General features: G+C 41.1%; 1 protein-coding gene across 2 annotated transcripts in view; it reads right to left on the reverse strand.

Moving 5' to 3' along the window:
- Positions 1 to 23,676, reverse strand: part of ATXN7L1 (ataxin 7 like 1) — a 955,929-nt gene that overhangs the window by 291,413 nt on the left and 640,840 nt on the right. For both annotated transcript variants that reach the window (XM_044088532.1, XM_044088534.1), the window contains one exon: positions 13,194 to 13,447. In XM_044088532.1, the coding sequence (XP_043944467.1) occupies positions 13,194 to 13,447 (254 nt within the window). The remainder of the gene's footprint in view (positions 1 to 13,193; positions 13,448 to 23,676) is intronic.

Genomic DNA, 23,676 nt, shown 5'->3' on the forward strand with positions numbered 1-23,676 from the left:
AACGTTATATAAAAGCCAATCAAAACTAAATAAAATAATTGGCCATTACATTTTTAATTATCTTCTATCTTCTCAAAGAGGCATCAAAACTATACAAAATGAGGCTATCATTTTTTGGAAGGGGCCAGGCTGTGTATGAAGTCAAAGGGAAGTTATAGGATCACTGCTAAATAACTACTGGTAGGGCTTGTTGGAGGGTTTCAGAGGAATTTGGCCAATAAATGGGCGTAACTTTTTCAAAATTAAAGGTAGTGTATACTACTTAGAAGGGGCACATTCCACTGGAATAGTGCATGTTCAAAAGGAAATGAAGCTAGTGATTGCTGCACTTTATGAAACACAGTGAAGGAATGTCTCCAGATGCATCTGCTGAAATTGCCTTTAGAAATTCAGCCTGATGGTCCTAAGTAGTTGGGTGTACTGTCAACTTTGTGCTTGAGATCGGCTGTTGTCTCTCTTGTCTTGAAACTGCCCAAAATTACTGTATCTGTCTCTTTAAAAAGACAGCAAAAGTTAGTAGACCAGGTGGACTGGACCAACATGGAGCCACCAGTGATAAAGGTTCCATGTCAGTTTAAAATCAAAATAAAGCAAATGTCCAAATTGGCCAAAACAGCTTTTATTGGTATACATGTTAAAATAATGAAACTTTGTAGGCGCTTTTGCAGTGTCCCCACTTCCTCAGGCCATAAGCACAAAAGATTCAGTGCTTACCAAAAGTTTTAGAAAGGCATGAACCAACTGAAAATCATAACAGTACACATGACTAAAGCAAAAACCAATAAAATTAGTGGAACAGTGGTCTTTTTTTAAGAGCCAGTTTTAAAGACACATGCTCATAGGCCAGGCCTGCAATTGGCTCTAAAATCAATAATCCAGCTTAATCCACTGTATTCAGTCCTGTTACATAAATCTTCTTCCCTGATATTATCTTTAAGCAAATCAAGAACCAGAAACTTAAATGAGTGTTCCTCACCCTTCTCTAATACGTTTAGCTATTTCACTAGTAGATTTCTCATTCTTAACATCATTACAATGTTCTAAAATCCTTTCTTTTAATGTGCGATTCGTTTTACCTATATAGAATGCTTCACACTTCTTACACTGTGCTAAATAAACTAAATTTCTGGTCTTAAAGTCTACATAAAGACTAAAATAAATATCCTTCCCTGTCCTAGGGTGCTGAATGTAAAGTACACTCCAAACAGAGCTGCAAACCTTACACGAATGGTAGGGGTACCCAGCCGATCTGATCTAACTCTATCAGCAGACTACTGCTGTCTATAGCGAAGGTAGTGTTTTAGTGTTTTATTATTCTTACACACAAATTTCAGCACTGTGCCCCTAAACTCTTAAGGTCATCATCCGTCATTAAAATGGCCCAGTTTCTCTTAGTCACATCACATATCACTTTCACATCACTGGAAAACACAAGTGAAACCCTAGGTATAGTATTAAGACTCACAGACCTAATTTTTGGCTCTGTAACTAACTTAGCTGAGAAATATGGTTATCCTTGGTCATCCTAGTACAACATACATCTTTTAGCATTCTAGTGCAATAGCTAAACATGTATTAGAGAAGGGTGATGAATACTCATTTAAGTTTCTGGTTCTTGATTTGCTTAAAGATAATATCAGGGAAGGAGATTTATGTAACAAGACTGAATACAGTGAATTACGTTGGATTATAGATTTTAGAGCCAGTTGCAGTCCTGGCCTTAATGAGCACGTCTTTAAAACTGGCTCTTAAAAAAAGAGCACTGTTCCACTAACTTTATTGTTTTTTGCTTTAGTCATGTGTACTGCTCTGATTTTCAATTGGTTCATGCCTTTTTAAAAGTTTTTGTAAGCACTGAATGTTTTCTGTTTATGGTCTGGGGAAGCGGGGAGGCCATGAAAGCTCTTACCGAGTTTTATTATTTTAACTTGTATACTAATAAAAGCTGTTTCGGCCAATTTGGACATTTGTTTTATTTCTATTTTGGCTTTGAATTGTGCCTTTGGCCCACCATTCAATGTTTTGTTCTCCATGTCAGTTTAAACAAGAGCTCTTTTCAACTGCTGCTTTTCAGATGTCAGAAAAATCCACTACTCCATTTATTAATCAGGCACACTCTTTTACCAGCTTGGTGGTTGCCAAGTCAGATTTTGACATGGAAGTAAGACTCTGTAGAACCTTGACACAGAGACCATCAACACTGACACATACTTCTAACTACTAGCAGTTCTGATGCTGACTATAGGAAACCAGGAGTAGCCTTCTGTCAGGTGCTGAAAAAATGCTAGTTTTATCAATTCCCAGCAGGGTTTTTTGGCAGAAAAATTACCCTACCCCTTTTGCTACCATGTCTTACGATATGATCAATTCTTCCTTGTTAGCACCTACCTTTTTGGTGCTAAGCCTTAAAAGACAGACATCAATAAATGCTTTTTCAACATGGAAGTATCCACTTCTGTTCACTCCTGACTAGAGAATGATATTCACTACATTAATGACTCCAGTGCTGACATTGACTTAACTGGTACAGAATTCGATCCATCCCAGGTTAACACTGTGGTCTCTCACCCAGTTTGCAGACTCTACATTCAGTCTTGCAATGCTGGTGTTGACATCAATGCCCATCTTTATTGGTGCCAATGTCAGCTCTGGTGCTGCTGAAGGCAGGGGTTGTGTCAGGGGGCTCTCTGGGTGTAATGCCTTTGCCAGCCTCTGTGTTGATACTTAGCTAGCATACGTTTGTGTTCTGATGCTCCATTTCACTCAGTCCATATCAGTGTCTGTTTCTGTACCAGGAGCTCCTGCTGATAAGGTAGCCTTGCAGCTTCCCGCATATAAGGCTAGTATCCAAGCTCTGCAGTGACTTCCCTGTCTACTTCAGCACATTCATTGCATTCTGAATCATCACCTCCTCAGGTGCACAAGAAGGCCTAATGTAAGCAACAGATCACAGACATTTCCATGCAGTCTCAGGACACTGATTCTCCTACATCACCCCCAAGATGATCCCAGTTTCAGAGATGTCCTGGAGATGATGGAGCAAAACAGAGTGTACTTCTGCTACAGAAAATTCCTTGGTACTCACAACAACTCTTGGGTGTTCTCATCAATTGCATAAGTAATAAAAGTAGACATTAGTGCTTCTTGGGTACCTCCTGAAATAGGGACCTTGATCCACAACAAAGCAAATAGGAGTTTCTGAGAAGAGACTCCTAAACCTGACACTTTCACATCAGCAGCATCTCTCAGGAAGGCTCATACACCCCAGAGCACAGTAGCATACCCCCCAGACAATGTGTCCTGATTGAATAACTGCTCAGGGAACCATGTCTATAAACCTTTGGTCATTTGTCTTAGAGTGCTGAGTTATTTGGGACATATGGTACACTTTTGCAGAGAAATATCTAACAGAATGATCCAAACCACTGACCACTTACCAAAAAGATTTAAATCAAGGGCAAAATAAATTCATAACCTGTAATGGGTTTGACTATGCCAGACCTTACCATAAGGGTAGCATTTAATGCACAAAAGGCTTTGAGAAAACTGCAGCATCTGGCATCATTGTTCACCAGTAAACTTGGGTGAGTTTGACCATCTTTGTCAAGGGCACCAAGGCCACTTTTATGGATAGTCCTCTTCATGGTCCTGAGGTATTTGGCCCCAAGGTTAAATCTCATACAGTGAAGATGGAGCAGGAGGGCAAAACTTAACAGCAGCAGATGTAAAGTGCTTCATTCTTTATACAGTCTTCTCCAGGACCCAAAAGAGCCCAGGGCACATATGGTTTTGGTGTGTGTAACAAAAGAATAAAGAGAACAGGGTGATAATATCTTGGATCTTGCACCATCCCTTGTAGAACTTCATCACTTGTTATGTCTGACCATAAAACTGTCTACTTTGAAATAATCTGAAACCAGAGATCCCTTCCACCCAAGGTACTTATAGAAATTTCTTTAAGACAAACTACCTGCTCCTAAGTGATACATTGCCAAACATCAAATCCCCAATAAATCCATCTAACTCCACTGAATACACAGAAACGTATGCCACCACAATATACCAGCATGTAAACAGCTGCAGAGATGCAGCTGTACCAAACAGGAACAAGTGCAGGGCAAACTTCAGAAACAAACCCATATCAACAGCCTTTATAATAAAAGGAAAAGAATTTTGGCCAAAGGTAAAAAGGGTAATTCCCAGAATGTTACCAGCCCTTGTCATGGAAATAAACTCAGGAACTTAATAAAATCAACCAAAGCAAAGTTTGTGGCTAAAATAGCTACCAAAGTCAAAGACAATAACAAGGCTGATTGTAAATGATGTTACCTACACTGAGGTTGACAAATTTAGCTATAACTTTAACCCTTTCTCCCCTCCATCTGTCCCTAAAAATATACCTGAAACTGGCTCATCTCCAGCTATAACACAAGACCAAATCCTACAAGTGCCATCAAAAACTAAAAATACTACATTGATGGGTCCTGACAGCATCTCTGGATGCATCTGAAATATCACATAGCAAGATTTAGCCATACCCCTAACAGCAGTGTTCAGTCTCAGACTCTATAGAGGTTTTGTAAAAAGCAAATGGAATGCTCAACTGGGAACAAGAACATCTGAAAAAGAATGACTCTTTGCAATATCAATGTAACTAAATGGAGAGAAAAAGAAACCCTCATTTATGTAGTCTGAAAGCACAGAGGATTAAGGATATGAGATGTTAATGAGCAGTTTACTGCAGTCCAGGTTTAGGTTCATAGGTTCATACTAGGCTATCTGCCCTAGGGCATTTATAAGCCTAGCCAGAGTGTGTTTGGCTTTCGCCACCCATTTTAAATTAATTTTGCCATGCCCTTTTTCGAGGTTAGTATACTGTGCCTCTGTCTAACAGTGACACAGAAGTGATACCCAGGGTAAACCTACGATCTCCCATCCACTCATCAAGATTCCTCTTGAAGAGAGTCAATGAGGGACTCTGCCTAACCTGGACTGGGATTGTATTCCAAAGTGAAGGGAGCCTCTTGGTTATGAATCTGTCCCTCCAGCATGTCCTATTTATTTCAGTGCTGAGGTTCAAGTCTCTCGAGCGCGTAGCTCGATGGGATTTGGATTTTCTGAGTTGCAGCATGTCCATTAATTCCAGGTTGGACATGGCTTTATACATCAGGCACAGATCGCCTCTGAGCAGGCGGTATGCCAGTGAGTAGAGCTGGAGTTTCTTTAACCGGGCAGCATATGGCATCTGTTTGAGCCCTATGATCCTCTTGGTAAGGTACTTTTGGGGTCTTTCCAGTTGCTGCAGGTGTCTGGTAAGGTACATCCCAAAAGGGGCATTGTACTCAATTATGGGCCTGATGAGGGATGAGTAAAGAGGCACGATGACCTCCCCTGATCTAGATGTGAATCCCTTCATGATCAGGTGGGCTATATAAAATGTTTTTCTAACCACTTTGGCCACGTGGTTGTCAAATAAGAGACTGCTATCAACTTGGGTCCCCAGGTCCCTAATTACTTCTTCCGTACTTAATGGATTACCACCTATGTGGTAATTTGTGGGCACTTTGTTTTTACCAAAGGGGACGACTACACACTTTTTGGCGTTTAGCTTGAGGCCATGGATCTGGCACCAGTTGTCTGTTTCTATGAGGCCCTTTTGGAGGATGCTTGTGTTGGATGGAGAGTCGATTATGGCGCCCAGTTTGCAGTCATCTGCAAACTTAGTCAGCCACAGTCCTTCCGTGTTGGCCTGTACCTCCGAGAAATATATACCGAACAAGAGAGGTCTCAGGACTGAGCCTTGGGGGACGCCACTTGTAACTGGTTTGGAGTCTGACATGGCTCCAGCAATTCTAACCATGTGGTTTCTGTCCATGAGCCAGTTTGCAACCCATCTAGTGACATAGGGGTTTATATTTAAGCTGGTGAGCTTATCTACAATGCCCGAGTGGGGTATTGTATCGAAGGCTTTAGCGAGATCCAAGTAGGCTGTATGGACCACCTTCCCCTCGTCAATGGCCTTGGTGACTGTTTCAAAGAAATCAACCAGGTTTAAGAGGCAGGATCTGCCCTTAACAAAGCCGAACTGGGTAGGATCCAGCGTCTGTAGGTCCCCAATATCTTTATCTATGAGGTCCATGATGATCCTTTCCATAGCTTTGCAGACCAAGCTAGTTAGGCTAATGGGGCGATAGTTTCCAGGATCTGTCGAGGCACCACCTTTGTGGAGAGGGACCACTGTTGCTGTACGCCACTCTTTGGGTACATATCCTGTAGTAAGGCTGAGATTGAATAGTAGTTTTATGTTTGGGTTTAGCTCTTCTTGGAGTTCATGTAGGATGCAGCCCGGGACACCGTCTGGTCCCATTGATGCTGTGTTTTTTGCTTTGGAGAGGGCAGTTCTTACCTGAGCATCTGAGATGTCAGGGGGGCAGCACTCTGCTGGGATAAATATTTGCCCTTTTGGTGGGGGGGGGGAGTTTGCGCTGAACCTGTCAGCTAGGATGTTGGCAATGTCTGTGAGTTTGGTGTATTGTTTGTCATTTTGGACTAATTCTGAGCATATCTGGGAATTCCCACCCAGGTTCCTAACATAACTAAAGAAAGCCTTGTGATTATCCTTAGTGTCCTGTGCAATTTTTCTCTCGAAGCTGGCCTTAGATGATTTTATGAGTGCCCGTAGTTTTTTGCCAATACTGATCAGAGATGCCTTCCCTTTTTGGGATTTTGCTCTATCATGTAGTAGCTTCCTCCTTCTATTGTATAGTTTGTTTATGGCTGGGGTCCACCAGACAGGACGTCTTCCTTTGGAGGATTGGGTCTTGGTTTTATTTGGGAGTGCATGATTCATGCATTCCTGAAGGTGTTCATAGAATGCGTTTATAAAGGATTCTGTGGTCTGGGCCATATTTTTCACACGCCCGGGGGCTTTGAAGGATGCCACCTCGGTTTTGAGGAGTGTGAAATTTGCTTTAGAGAAGTTTTTCACTGTGGTTTTCAGGGCAGGGGGCGGAGTCGGGATGTGAATATCCAGTGAGATTAGTTTATGGTCTGAGCTTAGCAGTGAGGGATACACTTCTGGTCTGGAGCATAGAGTCCCCATGTTGGTGATGATCAGGTCCAGTATGTTTTCCCCTCTTGTGGGAGTGGTAACAAATTGTTCCATAGCATTTGCGTTTGTAAATTCTAGGAACCTTTGGGCTAGGGTGTTGGAGCTAGAGTAATGCTCCCAGTCTATGTTTGGGTAGTTGAAGTCGCCCAATATAATGGTGTTTGGAGAGACCTTCATATTTTCCAGTGTTCTCAGGAAGGCCGAGTGGGGTTCCTGGGTTTGGGAGGGTGGTCTGTAGCAGGCTATAAACTGGAAGGCAGTTTTACCCCCTGTTAGTTGCACACGGATAGTCTCTGATGCTTCATGCTGTGCCACCAACCTGGAGGTGTGGGTATCTTTGACGAATATTCATACTCCCCCTCCTTTTGTAGTACGGTCCAAGTTTTGGGGCTGAAAAGCACGGTATGAGGTATAACCTGGTAGTGCTGGGGTGCTCTCGGGAACCTTGAACCAGGTTTCTGTTACTGCACAGATATCGATGTTCTCCATGCTAAGAAGAGTTTCGAGTGCGTGCATCTTGAGGTTTAGACTTCTGGCATTGAGTAGCATTACTGTTAGTTTCTTATCCCTTGTGATACCTATGGAGGTGGGTTTGTCTTTTGAGCCTTGCCTAAAAAAGGCACTATGGGGGTAGCAAGAGCCTTTGCCAATATCCGAAAGCCCAGGGATGACAGGTGCAAGCCGTCCCTAGCGAAGTATCGTGGCTTGTCGAGCATGTCATCCCAGGCTGACAGGCATTGGATCCCCTTTGAATGACACCAATACTTAAGCCAATTGTTGAAATTGATCGTCTTGTCTTCATACTGTGGTATCATTCTTGGTGAGGGTAAGATGCTACTCAAGGTCAGGGTCATACCAGCCTGCGCTACATGCTCAGAGAGCTCCTCTATGTCTCTTTTCATGTAGTCCAGGGAGGTACGTCTGAGGTCATTCACACCAGCATGGACAATGACTGTCATATTTGTACTTGTCTTGGAGTGACCTAAGTGCTTGTATTATGTGGCGGATCCTAGCGCCCGACAGGCAGCTCACCGTGACCTTCTCCTTGTTCAGCCTGGTGAGCGGGACGTCAGTGTGCCTGACGATAGAGTCACCTATTACAAGTGCATCAGGTGTGTTGTTTAGCCTTAAGGGCTGTGACTGTTCGGCACACTGGCTTTGTGAGCTATGTTTTGCAAGAGTTTTGTTTTGGAGTAGCGGTTGCTTGGGTGTCTGCTTTGGAGGTCTCTGCTGCTTAGGCAGATTTTTATTTAAAGCCTCCGAGTATGTTTTTGTGTGTTTATGTGTTTGGTTTGCTGTCGTGGTAGGTCTACGTGAGATTTGAATTGTAGTGAGTGTGGTTTCCTTCTCCTCCTGACTGGTTTCGCCAGTACTGAGTTGAGAGAGCTTAGCCTCCAGTATAGCTATATGGTTGCATCTGTCACATGTGTTGGAATTTGTTGGGAGGAGGAGAGTGTTGTCTGTGTACATGAGGCAGTTGTAACATTGCCTCAAGATTCCAAGATTCACCAGCTGGACCGGAGAGGAGATTGACAACTGACCTTTGGACATGCTAGAATAGTATTGGGAATTCCTTTATAATTGAAAAAAAAGGGCCAATGGGGAACGAGGTACTCAAGGGGAGTTTGTGAGGGTGTAGTGCTTTTAATATTTTCGTGCTGACTTATATAATTGCTTTAGTGAGCAAGTGCCAGGTAACTTAAATGCAATGTGTTTCAGGTAACTTAAATGCAAAAACGACAAACAGTAACTTTCTTTCAAGTGAAACAAGGAAATAAGTACAGTAAGCAATGCAGATATCACTAGGGATCCACAGAAGCGCTGAAAAGCCGTGTTTTAGGTGGAATTAGCATTTCAGGGAAATAACAAACAGCATACAAATAAAGCTAGATTCAGCAGGCCTGGATCTAGTCTATGCTACAGCAAACAAGGTGTACCAATTTCAGTAAGAAACAGTTCAAATATGCAGGCACTATAAGCCTTTAACCAGAAATTCCCAGCTCAGAAGGGCAGAGTCCAGCCTCTCCTCCCACAAGAGTGCAGACCACAAACCTTCTTAATGTAAAATAACTGGCCTGAAGCCCAAGTGCTTAAACCAGAACTAATACACTTTTAGAATAACAGACACTGAGCCCTCAATCAGCAGTTCAAAACTTAGAAGGATGTAAGCTATCTGTCCTGCCACCACAGTGCAGGCCACAAACCTTCCTAATGTAAAACAACTGGTCTGAAGCCCAAGTGCTTAATCCAAAAAACTTAGAATGATAGCTACACTTTAATCAAGTTACCACCAAGCAGTGATAAATACAATTGAATACTTTAAAGAATGCCTGGATTAGTGCTCAAGTTATACAAACAAAACTAGATTCAGCAGGCCTGGATCTAGTCTATGCTACAGCAAACAAGGTGTACCAATTTCAGTAAGAAGCAGTTCAAATATGCAGGCACTATAAGCCTTTAACTAGAAATTTCCAGCTCAGAAGGGAAGAGTCCAGCCTCTCCTCCCACAAGAGTGCAGACCACGAACCCTTTTAATGTAAAATAACTGGCCTGAAGCCCAAATGCTTAAACCAGAATTAATACATTTTTAGAATAACAGACACTGAGCCCTCAATCAGCAGTTCCCAACTTAGAAGGATGTAAGCTACCTGTTCTGCCACTACAGTGCAGACCACAAACCTTCTTAATGTAAAACAACTGGTGTGAAGCCCAAGTGCTTAAACCAGAATTAATACACTTTTAGAATAACAGACACTGAGCCCTCAATCAGCAGTTCCCAACTTAGAAGGATGTAAGCTACCTGTCCTGCCACCACAGTGCAGGCCACAAACCTTCCTAATGTAAAACAACTGGTCTGAAGCCCAAGTGCTTAATCCAAAAGACTTAGAATGATAGCTACACTTTAATCAAGTTACTACCAAGCAGTAATAAATACAACTGAATACTTTAAAGAATGCCTGGATTAGTGCTCAGGTTATACAAACAAAGCTAGATTCAGCAGGCCTGGATCTAGTCTATGCTACAGCAAACAAGGTGTACCAATTTCAGTAAGAAGCAGTTTAGATATGCAGGCACTATAAGCCTTTAACCAGAAATTCCCAGCTAGAAGGGCAGAGTCCAGCCTTTCCTCCCACAAGAGTGCAGACCACGAACCCTTTTAATGCAAAATAACTGGTCTGAAGCCCAAGTGCTTAAAACATAATTAATACACTTTTAGAATAACAGACACTGAGCCCTCAATCAGCAGTTCCCAACTTAGAAGGATGTAAGCTACCTGTCCTGCCACCACAGTGCAGACCACAAACCTTCCTAATGTAAAACAACTGGTCTGAAGCCCAAGTGCTTAAACTAAAAGGCTTAGAATGAGTTACACCAAGCAGTAATAAATACAATTGAGTACTTTTAAGATGACGCAAAAGCAAAATAAAGTAGGAAGAAATACAAATACAGTAAAAGCAGATTTGTTTTTTTTTTTGAGTGAGCAAATGAGATGGGCCCAGGAGTTACAGGACAGAAACAAGTGCAAATGCAGGCCTTCAAATCAGAAAGTTGAGAGAGATGGAAGACCGCCCAAACGGCTAATAACTACAAATTCTGGGCCAGAACCACTCCTTATGTGATAGACAGGTTACCTAGTGCTCATCACTCCCACTGATAAGCTAGAAGGCTTCCCTCCAACACAGAAAGGCTTGGGGGCTCAGAAGCTTACAAATAGTCCTGGATACAGCAAATCTGTATCTGGAACACTAATTACAGGAAAGGTAGGAAACAGGCTTACAATTTTTTTTTTCAGAAAAGTAGCAAAAACAGTAGTAAAAACAATTCACATACAGTGCAAGCTGGCACACGTGAGTATGTAGCAATATTAGTCCACACATTTTGAAAAAATGTAACTAAATTAAAAAGGAATAAAAGCAAGTGCAGAAAGGGTTTATTAGGTAGAATGCGGTAAAGAGATGGGACTGGGGGAGTGTCCTAGATCAAATCTACAGTGGGGTGGGCACTGCAAAAGCCACCAAATTTAAACTACAACCAAGAACAGGGAGGGAAGGGTGAGGAAGACAGTTTCAACAGAGATGTGAGGAATCAGAGTGCAAATTATAAAACCCAAAAAATATATACTGATCTCTGTGTATTTGCAGAACACTAAGACAACAGATATCTAAGCAACAATTTAGCTCTATAATACAGAATAATGCAGAAAAATATACTCAGCTCTATATATCTGCAGAAAGTCTTTTAAGGCTGTTCCACTTTAAATGCAGACTGCTGCTATTAACAGTTCAAATTGGAGCTCTTCTGGTCACACTTTGCTTTTGTATTGTACTGCTGTATATTTTATCAGGCAAAACAGGAATGCTGTTTGTATGTGACCACTGCATGCCTTAACGGAGAGTTTTTTTCCTTCCCAATGTTTTTAGATTGCAATGGTAAAGAGAGAGAGAGAGAGAGTGAGAGAGTGTGTGTGTGTGTGTGTGTGTGTGTGTGTGTACATTCAGACACACACACACACACACACACATATATATATATATATATACACACACACACACACACACACACACACACACACACACACACACACACACACACACACACAAGTGAAGTGTATGTGTGGGGGGTGCAGAAGGGCTTGAGCCCCTGGAAAAACACTTCTATGTTAATTGGTATCTTTTTGAGGGATGGACTTGTTGAGTAAAGGAAGAGACCTGCTTTGCTTCATGAACATGCATGGGAAGATTTTCTGGACGTTTTAGTTTCAGATTTTTCTATTTCTTGGATGGTTAATATTAAGGAATTGTGCAACTGCAAGTGAAAATTAATACATATTAATCCAGCATGAATACTGGAATAATATATTACCAATTTATACTGTGTTTACCACAAAACAGTACAAGGAGCATTTGTAGTCCAATAGTGTTAATTTTAATCTGTGCATTTAAAATGCAGTTATCATAAAAAGAAGAAGAGACTAGTGTTGTAAGATGCGTTTGGATATGCATGAAGTCTTATATCCAGCAATATTCTTTCAATACAGACTAGGCATGAACGCACTAAACACCGAATACATCTTTACAGTACAGGAAGAAATTAAAAGTTGCCCTGGACCGAGCAAATCATTATGTAATCAGTCTCTCTCTGATATTACATGCCCAGAAATTAGTTGTCTTTTATGCACTATATAAAGAATGGAAACTTCTTTCATGTTTTGAAAAAAGTGTTTGTTCAAGTTTGCACATTAAACAAGACACATCCTTTACACATTCTTTAATCTTGGAATATGCACACAGCAGATACAGAGTTAACACTACAGTAGTACATGTTCTGTTTCTGTTATGCTTGTGTGCGCGCATGTGGGTTTCAGTTATAACCATTACCCAAGCAATGCCAATCATGGCAGCAGTCAGACAATTATTCTGAACTGCATACAAATAAGATGCTTCAGTGCTAGTATACACTCAGTATAAATATTACTGCTATGTAACGGTAAAGTCAATAACTTGTTCCCACAGAAGAAATCCATCTCTGTAACATTACTGAATCAATATTGAGTTGTTCCAGAATGACTGAGCTCTTAATTTAAGTGAATTCACCAAATGAAATGCAATCAAGACAGGCCTGTTTGAGAACACAAACTTATTTTCTCAACACATACTTATGAAAAAGTTAAGTGAATTATGTCAGAATGAAATCTCCTTTTACATTGAGATGGCTACACAAACAGCTGGAAGAGCTGTGACAGAGAGATTCTCCATCTGGACATGATCAGCTTTTGTTAGATTTAAAAGACTGACAGACACCTAAACAAGCTGTGTCACTGTGGTTTGCAACAAGCATGCAGTTAGTTTACTAATTAAACTGAATACATAAAGACTGCACAGAAACCGGTTCAACTGACTTGTATCAATCACTGGGGCTGGAAAAGGGTAGACAAAAAGTTCATTCTTGTACTACATGGTATCAAATAAATTCAATAACTATTCACAAAAGTGTTAATTCTGGGTCCATTTATGTCAAACGTGCAACATTTCAACTCCATTTAAGATGAACCACTAACTGCAGAAATGTAACTTTCACTCACTTGGAAAGTACAGCGTTTGACCTGGACTTTGCTGGCGAAGTGACTTTGAGCTCCAGACTGCAGTTTACCAAAGATCCTGCTGCTCCATGTTCCGCTATAGGTGAAGCCTGGCACTGATGGTTTTCCCTTGGTAACTGCACATCTTTGTCTTTTGCAACTTCTTTTTCTCTGGATCGAGCTTTATGTTCGGCAAGAAGAATGTCAAACTGCTTTCTGCGACCTGGTACTGCTCGCCGATGGTTGAGTGAGTGAGTCTTACATAAGAAAAAACATTACTCTTTAAATCTTCTGACTTTTTTTTCTATTTTACATACTTATGCAGAATAGTTAATTGCAGAAAGAAAAGTATCACGGGTTAACGGGAAGAAGAAAGGAGCACTGACAACTCTTGACACTTTTGCACTTGCACCATTTTTCTCACCTAGCAACAAATTTTGTAAGATACCGAGGAAGTGAAAATTTGTAAGGATACACATAATTCAGTTTAAGGAATTACAACAATATAAACACTTTATATCAACATTTGGACAGAACAGAAAAAAAAATTAGTTATTAAAAACAGTAGAGCAGGACTGCATTTCCTCTGCTTAACACAGGCAATTTGTAGATTCTAGTTAAACTACTACCTAGTTCTTCAATGTTTAATAATTTAAGCGCTTATGTCTCTAAATAACTGTATAAAAACACCCAACTTAAAAATCATATGCATACAAAACACAAATTAATGCTGGATAACTACATCAATAGTCCAAGAAATTTCCACGACCACAAAAGATGCTTAATCCATTCCAGTGCATTTTTGAAATGCACTACTGCTGACTTCACAATGACTTTGAAGTTTGTTCCTTGCAGCTATCATTCTCTCTCTGTGGAAAATGTACTCCTATATACTTTTCGTAATTCATCGCTTGTCATCTACCTATGACTTTTGTTCTTGTTTACCTTGTTGTGCTGGGTTGGCAAAGAACAAGCACTGCAAAGCATTTATTTTCATGCAAATGGTACAAATATCTACAAGAGCCTCAAGTAAGTCACAACATGTGGGAAACACTTTTAAATTTATCCTGCAATACAGATCCACAGCTAGAAATATAACAACTTTATTGCTTTTCAACAGAACAATCACAGCAGAACATCACTGTCACTGCATGGCATGGCAATAAACCTGACTGATGATGCCCGATGTGTCCTGCTTACATGGAATCTGTGTCAGATATTTGCTTGTGCCTCTAAAAGTGGCTGTGACGGCAATGTAATTTTTTTAATTAAGAGCAAAATACTGTATGTTGTGTCCAAATGACCAGAAATCACACTGAATTATGAAAGTAATAAACTGTAAAGCACAACAATAATGTAAAATAGTGTTTATTAGCATGAAAAGCAACAATGTGTCAGCTCACCCCAGTAAAATCAGTTGTGAAAGGAACATCATTGACATTTGCTTATCTACAGCAAAAAGTTGTATGCTGCTTTCCCATGACAACTTTTTCTTTGACTTTTCTAAAAAAAAATCTATTTTAGTAATTGGCAAAGAGTTTTGGCAGTGCTTTGAAAATCAATATATATTTTTATCAAGACCAACTTGATGTATGTTGCTTCTCTATGATCATTTCTGACCACATATCTTCAACAATTCTCCAGTATAATCCATGTGCAAGTCAACATTCAAGATTGACAAATGCATGTTTTTTTTTTTTTTTTTTTTTTTTTTGTAAAACATTACCATTCTGGACAATGCTCATTTCCTCTTAAGTGCTTAAGAGTTTGCAACATGCCACCCACCCTGGTCAACAGCACTCCTGTAAAATTCTTTAATCTATTTTCATGAGGTTTCTGAAAGAGCTTCTGCATCACTTCTGTCACCCACCAGTTAAATGTCTACCAGCTTCTCTGTTTACTTGAAGGAAAATGCACACAATGTATTTGATATGGCATTACCGGCTATGAAAAATTATTACCTCACTCAACGAGTGATACCTTCCTCATGCTTCACACATACCCCCAATCTTGATATTCTAAAATGTGTTTACACAAACTCACATTCATATTAAGAAAAAAACATGATAGCAATGAAGGCTCAAGGAATTGCAGCAATTACAGGAATAATACCCCCTTCTGATACAGCAAAAAACCTAACATAATCTGCATGCATATGCCACATGGTAGAAACTCAAAATGTCCATTGTAGAATAATGCCATACAATATCTAAGAGACAATTGCAGACCTATATTATTTATTTGTGCACATTAATAGAGGTTAGAGCACTGACCAGCAATAATCTTTTCCAAACTCAGCCAGGGAACAGGGTCTGATTAACTGAGTTGCTAAGAGTCTTATAATAGGAAAATGGAGGATGAGGGAATCTATCTGTGGACTACAGGCAGCAATGTGTTAACTACTCTAGACCTGCTTATATAAAACCACTGCTTGCAACCTGAACTCTATTCAAAGGTAGACTCAACAAGATACAATGATGCCTTTAATCACTGCATAATTTCAGTCAGAGCTCTAACTCAAGTAAAGCACAGACATTACAAATCTGAGTAGCAGGTCTACTCAGTTAAACTGCAGAAAATCCAAGTTCAGGCCAGTTCATTGAAAAAGAGATGCTGCCATGCAACAATGCCAAACAGAAACTTTAAAGAAATATCTAAGGGGTGTGTGTTTGTGTGTTGGGAGCTGGGTAATGTGAAGACTGGCAATCAGAAGGATAGTTCTTCACTGTTAGTGGACTGAGCTCCATTCTGATTATTCCCTGCTGGAAATGAGGGTCAGAAAGGAAAGCTGTGTAAAATCTTTCCATAACCATAGATGTCCTTATCTTCCATGTTGCAGTATTCCACGTGGGCTTTTTCCTCTGCAGTTCATCCGGCCAGGTTTCCAAAGATTTTCAGTCCTTCTAGGTGTGTCGGACATCTGACATGGCAGCAGGTACGTGGGCCATAAACTGGCATCTGCATGCACCAGCCTTCAGAACAAAAAGAAAGGCTCCAGTCAGAGCCAGTCCTGAGAGGGCATAGCCTGTCCAGTGTCATCCAGGAGAGCAAGTGCAGTCTGACAAGATGGGAAGGTGGGAGGGAAGGAATACTGCAACATGGAAGAGAAGGACATCTATGGTTATGGTAAGATTTTACATCACTTTCCTATGTCCTTCTATTCTATGTTGCAGTATTTGACATATGGGTGAGTGCCAAAGCTCTGAGGATTAGGAGGTGGCCTAGATGATGTTTCCAGGAATCCTTGTAGGATAGCCCTGGCAAACCACGCCCTAGCACTGGAGATATGGTCCAGTTTGTAGTGTTTTGTGAAGATGTGTACTGAGGTCCACGTAGCTGCCTCAAGTATGGAGTTAGTGTCTAACCCCTTAAAAAGGCTCCAGAAGAGGCCATTGCTCTGGTGGAGTGGGCCTTGACATTGCCCTGCAAGGTCTTAGCATGGTGTAGGTAGCAGAAGGAAATGGCCCGGGAGATCTAGGCTGAAATGGTTTGTTTGCTCACAGCTTTCCCCAAGGCCCTGGGGTAGAAGGAGATAAACAGTTGGTCTGATTTCCTCAAGCTTTGGTTTTATTAAGATAAAACCTAAGTTGTCTGTGGACGTCTAGGGAATGAAGTACTCTCTCTCTATCCCCCTGTGGGGTTGGGGAAGAAGGTGGGCAAGTGGATGGCTTGGTTCAAAGATAGGTCATTCACTACTTTGGGAGTGAATGAAGGTTAATACTGAGAGTCACCCTGTCCAGGTGGAAGACTAGAAATGGTGGTGTAGCCATAAGAACTTGCAACTCTGAGACCCTTCTGGCTGAGGTCAGAGCTACCAATAAAACATTTTTCCATGTGCAAACTTTTATGGGAGCTTTGTCTGTTGGCTCAAAGGGGGCTAGAGTGAGTTTTTCTAATACATAGTTTAGATCCCAGGGGGAGGAGACAGTTTCCTGGGTGGTCTCAAGTGCAGTACCCCTTTGACAACAATTTAGTGGGGAGTGTGGATGCAAGGGAAGGCTCCAGAGGAAGGCAGGCAGAAATAGCAGAAAAGTGTGCTTTCAGAAAGGAGTATGATAGCCCTGTCTGTGTTAGTTCACACAGATAAGACAGGATGAGAGAATATCGCTTTCCAGTGGCTCCAACTGTCTTTTTTAACACCAAATGGAAAACCTTTTCCATTTAGAGAGATAGTCTTTCCTTGCGTTGGGTTTCCTGGCCTCCTGCAAGACAGTGAGCACATCCTCGGTATATAGGTGTCTGAAGGGGATCAGAATCCTATCAGCCACAGGGTGAGGTGCATGGATTGCCACTGTGGATGTATCTGAGTCCCCTTGTTCTGTGTGAGCAGGTCCATTGAAGGGGGTAACCTGTGGTGACTGACCTTGGATAGATGAAGAAGAAGAAGGAACCAGTGCTGTCTTGGCTCGTAGGGAGTCATCAGCAAGATTTTGGGCGAGTGCTGCTGAATTTTCAGCAGGACCCTTTGTATCAGATGGAAGGGGGGAAATGCATACAGGAATTTCCCCTTCCAGGTTATCGAGAAGGCATCTGTTGCTAATGCCTTGGGGTCTGGTGTCCTGATGCAGTAGACAGGAAGCCGCCTGTTTATGGAGGAGGCAAACAGGTCTATCTGTGGAATACCCCACCTGTGGACCATAGTCAGGAAAACATCTCTTTGCAGTCTCCATTACACATATGTTCTGTTGTTTATTACTTGCAAGAACTATTAAAAAAAAAGTCTTGTCAAGTATAAAAAAGTTAATATAACTGTTAGTGATTCCTGTCTGCAGGAGCTCATTGCCCGGCCCAACTTCCAACTTTATCTTCCCCATAATGGCCTTGGCAGACTCTTTTCACTCAGATGTTAGTGGTATAAGAAGGGCATAAGATGACACACACTTTCTTTGGATCTTTCTTATGCTGCCTGGTCAGAGATGCCCTAAATGCCACAGTACTACTGGATCTAGACAATACATACCTAAGGGACAATGACCAACCCATGGGCAGCAATCCTTCTTTCTGGACTTGAGTTAGAGGAAGACGTATGCCTGGTAGAAGAAGAGAGGGAAGATGGGGAAATAAAGTGAAGAGGACATTCACCTAACCACTGGATACCCAAGTAGGAATGCAAAGGGGATGCCCAGTGATGGATTGCTTTCAGGGTGATTCAACGGGAGGCTCAGTTCCTAGCACAAGTGTCCTTTGTTCACTGTTAACAGTCACTGTTGCAGTCGTCATTTGGGGTAAGTCTACCAGAGCATAAGGACAAGAGTGTGGCTGGCCCTGACTGAGTTATGAGGAAAGCAGACCCTGGAATAGGAGAGCTGTGATAAAACCTGCCCTGGCACTTAATATGAACTCCAAATTGTAATGTGTGGAGAAAGTGTGGACAGAAGACCAGGTTGCTGCTTCCAAAGTGGATTGAGTAATGATCTCCTTAATGAATGCTGTGGCATTTCCCATGCCTCTAGTGTTATGGGTGCTGATAAAGTCTGGCAAAGGCTTTCCAGGGAAAGACAGGCACAAAATTAAAAGTAAGCAAGCCATTTTGATAATGTCTACTAACAGACTTTCCCTCTTTGTCTCTTACAAAGGTGACAAACAATTGATCTGTCTCTGAGACTTCTTTAGCTCTGTCCAAATAAAATCTCAGCTGTCTATGCATATCCAAAGAATGTAATTTTCTTTACCCTTTGTTTTTGAGGCTTTGGCAAGAAGGGACAGAGGTGAACACAGCCTGATTTACCAAAAGTTCTGTTACTACCTTGATAATGAAAGTAAGGTTAGTATGTTGAGTGGCCCTGTCTTAGTGAAATATCAGATAAGTGTACTTTGGAACATTAAGGCATCAACTGAAAAGAGATTCTTCTAGCAGATGTAACAGCCACCAGTTTTCAAGGAATTATACTTGACTGATGTGGAAACAGCTGGTTGAAATGGTGCCAGGGTGAGGTTTTTCAAGATGTAATTTAAGACACGTGATGAAGTAATGTCTCTTTTGGGGGGGACCTGAGGTGAAGCACCCCTTTAGGAACTGCTTAGCTGGTAATGAAAAATAAATTGGGGTCCAGAGGCAACAAGCTGGCATAGCTGAGACATGTAACTTCAAAGAGGCAAATGACTGAATGATAGTTGGGAATCAGAAACACTTGGGCTGAATTTGGATCCTGGCCTCTAACAAGACACCAAAGGGAGAATAGTCTCCATTTTGCTAGGTATGGGTTTATTATGTTTTGTTTCCTACCCTCCCTTACAATACATAGCACATGTGCCTGGAAGGAATGAGTGCTAGATCATCCATGTTGTCAGATGTAACATTTCTCAGACTGGGGTACAGCATGGACCTATTTTTCAGAGTCAAGAGGTCCCTTTGGTGAGATAACAGTACTGGTTCTGACTTTAACTGAATCAGCAAGTCTGGGTCAAAATGGGTCTATCAGTAACATTTTTGCACTCTCCTCCTTGATCTCTGCAATACCCTGTGGATCAACAGTATCAGAAGGAAAGCGTACAGAAACATACCTGATTAAGGTATACAGAAGACATACATTTTCCAAGCTTTTGGACTTGCTATCCTGTATCAGTACTTCCAGAGTTGCCTGTTTTTTTAAAGAAGTAAAAAAAAAAGGTCTACTTCTGGCATACCCTACCTGTGGGTTAAATCCAGAAAAACTCTGTTCAGCATCTACTTGTGTAGATCTGAATGTGACCTGCACATCAGCCTGTATGCAAAGACACTGTCCTAAGATAGAATTGTAGGTTGCTCTGAGGTCAAGCCAGACTCCTGGGTTATTTCCTAAGTCTGCATTGTCAATCTGTATAGGATTTCAATATAAGCCCCCCCCCCCCCGATTACTAACGTACCCTACTGCCATGGTATTGTTTATAAGGATGTGTAGGGTTCCCCATGTCCAAATAGGTTTGAGCACTTACATTTATATGCTTGCTTTTCATGTTTTTGCCCAATGTGCCCTAGATTCCCAAGATCACCCATATGGTTTTCCCATGCAGTATCTGAGGAATCAGTGCTGAGGTTGTGAATTCCTTGGACCACTTTGAAAAGTACCACCATGCTGAGATATATCTGATTTTATCACAATAAGAGCTCCTTCATTACATTTGACAAAATGGGAATGGGGGTCTCCCAAGACTAAGTGCTGGCACTGTCTACGTCTGTGGTAGCATTGTAACTTTTTCATAGAGAGTATTTTTAGATGGACCACCAATATGCATGAGGCCATACACCCTAGAATTCTGAGGAATTACCCTGTGATGGTACCCCTTTCCTGGACAGTCTAATGAAAAGAGAGAGAGTAGCTTGTTTTTGAGGAGAAAGTACATCTACTGTTCTGTGTCCACAGTGTGATGGTTTTGGTCTGGGATGATATGTCTAGTGCTGATGGCATGTCAGCTTTCCAAGGAGTCATGACAGACCCTTCAATGAAACTAGCTCTGAAGATGGCAGCCTGTGAACATGCCACACCAATCTTGGTGTCACCAAACCTAAGGAAACCCTCAGACTCCGAAGGACAGTTAACTGGTTTTCCTTATCTTTTCTTTGGGGCATTTCTCAGAGTACTTGTGATTCAAGAGGAGACTTGCAGGGGCCATTGATGATGCCATGGTAGGAAATGACCAGGCATTCTTTTGATCTAGATATACCCAGGAAGACTTTATCTAGTGATTGCTTGCTCTCAGGGTGAATCTGCTGCAGACTGGATAACTATCAACGTCGTCTTCTTGGCCTAGACAATACACATGAAAATCTGGGTGTAGAATTTGTGTTGCACAGTCACAAAAATTAACATTTTCTATTCTTCACTAAAACATTCACTATTACTATCATATATATATATATATATATATATATATATATATATATACATACATACAGATATATATATATATATATATATATATATATATACACACACATATATATATATATATATATATACACACACACATATATATATATATATATATATATATATACATATATATATATATATATATATATATATAAGTAAGATACAAAGTAAGAAAAATTTCCCTTGTAGAGTAGTTAGCAATGATTCTGAAAGCAGGTCATAGAAAAGATTGATGGCACAGAGTACTGCATGCAACAAATACAAACTGGGGAAAGAAAGATGTGAAGATTACACCCCTCTCATGCCCCTGACATCCTGATGCCCTGTGTGGGAGGGAGTTGGCTAAGGGCAGTATGGGGTACATAAAGTTCTGAAAGTCAGGCTGGTCATTGAGCTCCTACGGGCCAGAACCCCATATGAGTTAAATGCATCAATGCACTTTAGAAGGAACATCAATAATTCTCCATCACAATCAATGCCCCTTCCTTGCCAGCCTTTAAGCACCTTCAGGACTCGTCATTCACTAACCGTTCATTACATAGTTCTTTATCACATTTTTCATCACACTGATTATAAATTCCAGTTCTCTTTGGTTTGCTTAAGAGACTTCTTAAACAATTCTCTCACATAAAAGATTCAAAAGCAGACAGGGATGAGGACTAGATTAATGCTACTACGCTTTCTAGAGTCATTGCTATCAGTACCATTAGAGCTTGCATCTTGATCTGAGAACAAAACAAAGTTCAAATGCCTGGTGCAAATCTTTAAGGACGTGGCAGAGTCTACAAGCTTTGCTCTATTGCTTAATATGAATTTTTTTGCTTAAAGAAACTAGTTTACTGGCAGATAAAGGCACTTTTGGTACATTTACTACCTTAAGCTTTACATTTCCTTGCTGAGTATGAGCATTACCATCAGTTACTGTGCTTTACTCTCTATTTGCTCTTGCCAAACTTAAAAGAAGCTAATATTTGTGTCATGCAGACATAAATATACTGCACACCACACCCTACTTAAAGTATTTTAGCCATTTATTAGCAACAAGAAAAAGCAACAAATTCACATGAAACTGATTTTACCTTTTTAAAATGTCTTGCCATTTCTTAACAGGATAAAAACTTCTGATTATAGTCCTATGTGCCAGAGATCTGTCTTGCTGTGAGACATGAGTGCATGATGGCTAGTTCTCATGAGGGGTGTGAATGCATTTTGACATTATCTGAGTAGACTTTCCACATGAAAGTCAGGGGCTAGAATACAGCAAGTAGTAAAGTTCAGGCAGATGTTCTGGGTAGAATGTGAGCATGGAAATATGAACATTTGTCTAACACTGATATCACTGTACATTTACTCACCTGTTAACTAATAAGTGAATTAAACACCCATAGGTTCCCAAGTATGTACTATGCTAATGAACACAAGGGCCTTTTTAAGCCCAGACATGCATCCCAAAACTCTGATAAGTTCTGGTACCCTCTATAAGTGTAACAGGGCTTGGGAGATGAAACATTTACAAGCAGAGGCCTGGAAGTTGAAAAACTTACAGGTTGCCTGTGTCCATTAGAGACATAGGTGCCAAACCAGAGATGAATTTCCTGTTCACCATTCAACCGTCCAAGTTACACTTGAATTGGGTTAGGGAAGAACTGCTTTACATGGATGAAGAGGCTGTTCCAGAGAAGGGGAAGTCTCTCTAGGATACATACCTGTCTCTCCAGCAGGCCCTATTTATATCACAGGCAAGGTTTAAATCTTTAGAAAGGGTAATTGCAGGAGATCCATCAGGGTTGAATATGACAATGTCATGTATGCCAGGCATAGATCTCCCCTGAACAGCCTATAGGAGAAGGAATACAGAGATAGGGCTTTGAGGTGTTTTAAACAGGACATGTTATTTATGCCCTGTATTCTTTTAGTGAGGAACTTCTGTGGGCGTTCTGCTTGTTACATGTGATTGGTTAGGTACAGGGCATTGCACTCAGTGATAGGTCTGCTGAATGTCGGAAACAATGACCTCCTTAGATCCGGATGTCATACCTTTGTTTACAAGTCGCAAAATATAGAATGATTTCCTCACTACTGTAGACATATGATGCTCAAAGGCTAGAATTACTGTTTGCGTGTGTCCCTAAGTCTCTAACTACTGAGTCAACTCTTAGCAGTGTTGTCAATATTTTAGTTACAAGGGGTGGATGACTTCCCAAAGGATACTACTATGCATTTCTTGGCATATAGTTTTAGTCAATGCCTCTGACACCAGTTATTTGTCTGTGTCAGCCTTTCCTGGAAAACATTTGCACTGGTGGGGAACTCTATGACTGCTCCTAATTTGCAATCATCTGCAAATTTAGTCAGCCAGGGCCCATGACATTGGCCCTGACTTCAAAGAAATAAATGCCAAAAAGAAGTGGTCCCAGGACTGAACCCTGTGGGACTCACCTCTTTGTAGAGGTGGACTCCCCACTTCTAACTTTCTGAGTCCTACCGGACAGCCAGCTGGCTATCCACTAGGTGACGTAAGGGTTTGTACCTAATGTCTTGAGCTTGTCAACAATGCCTGAGTGAGTTACTTTGTCAAATGCCTTAGCCAGGTCAAGGTGGGCAGTGTGAACCATTTACCCTCATCCATTGCA

Source organism: Protopterus annectens, chromosome 11.part0 (assembly GCF_019279795.1).
Source record: "Protopterus annectens isolate FY-2018-M chromosome 11.part0, PAN1.0, whole genome shotgun sequence".
Classification (NCBI taxonomy): domain Eukaryota; kingdom Metazoa; phylum Chordata; order Ceratodontiformes; family Protopteridae; genus Protopterus; species Protopterus annectens.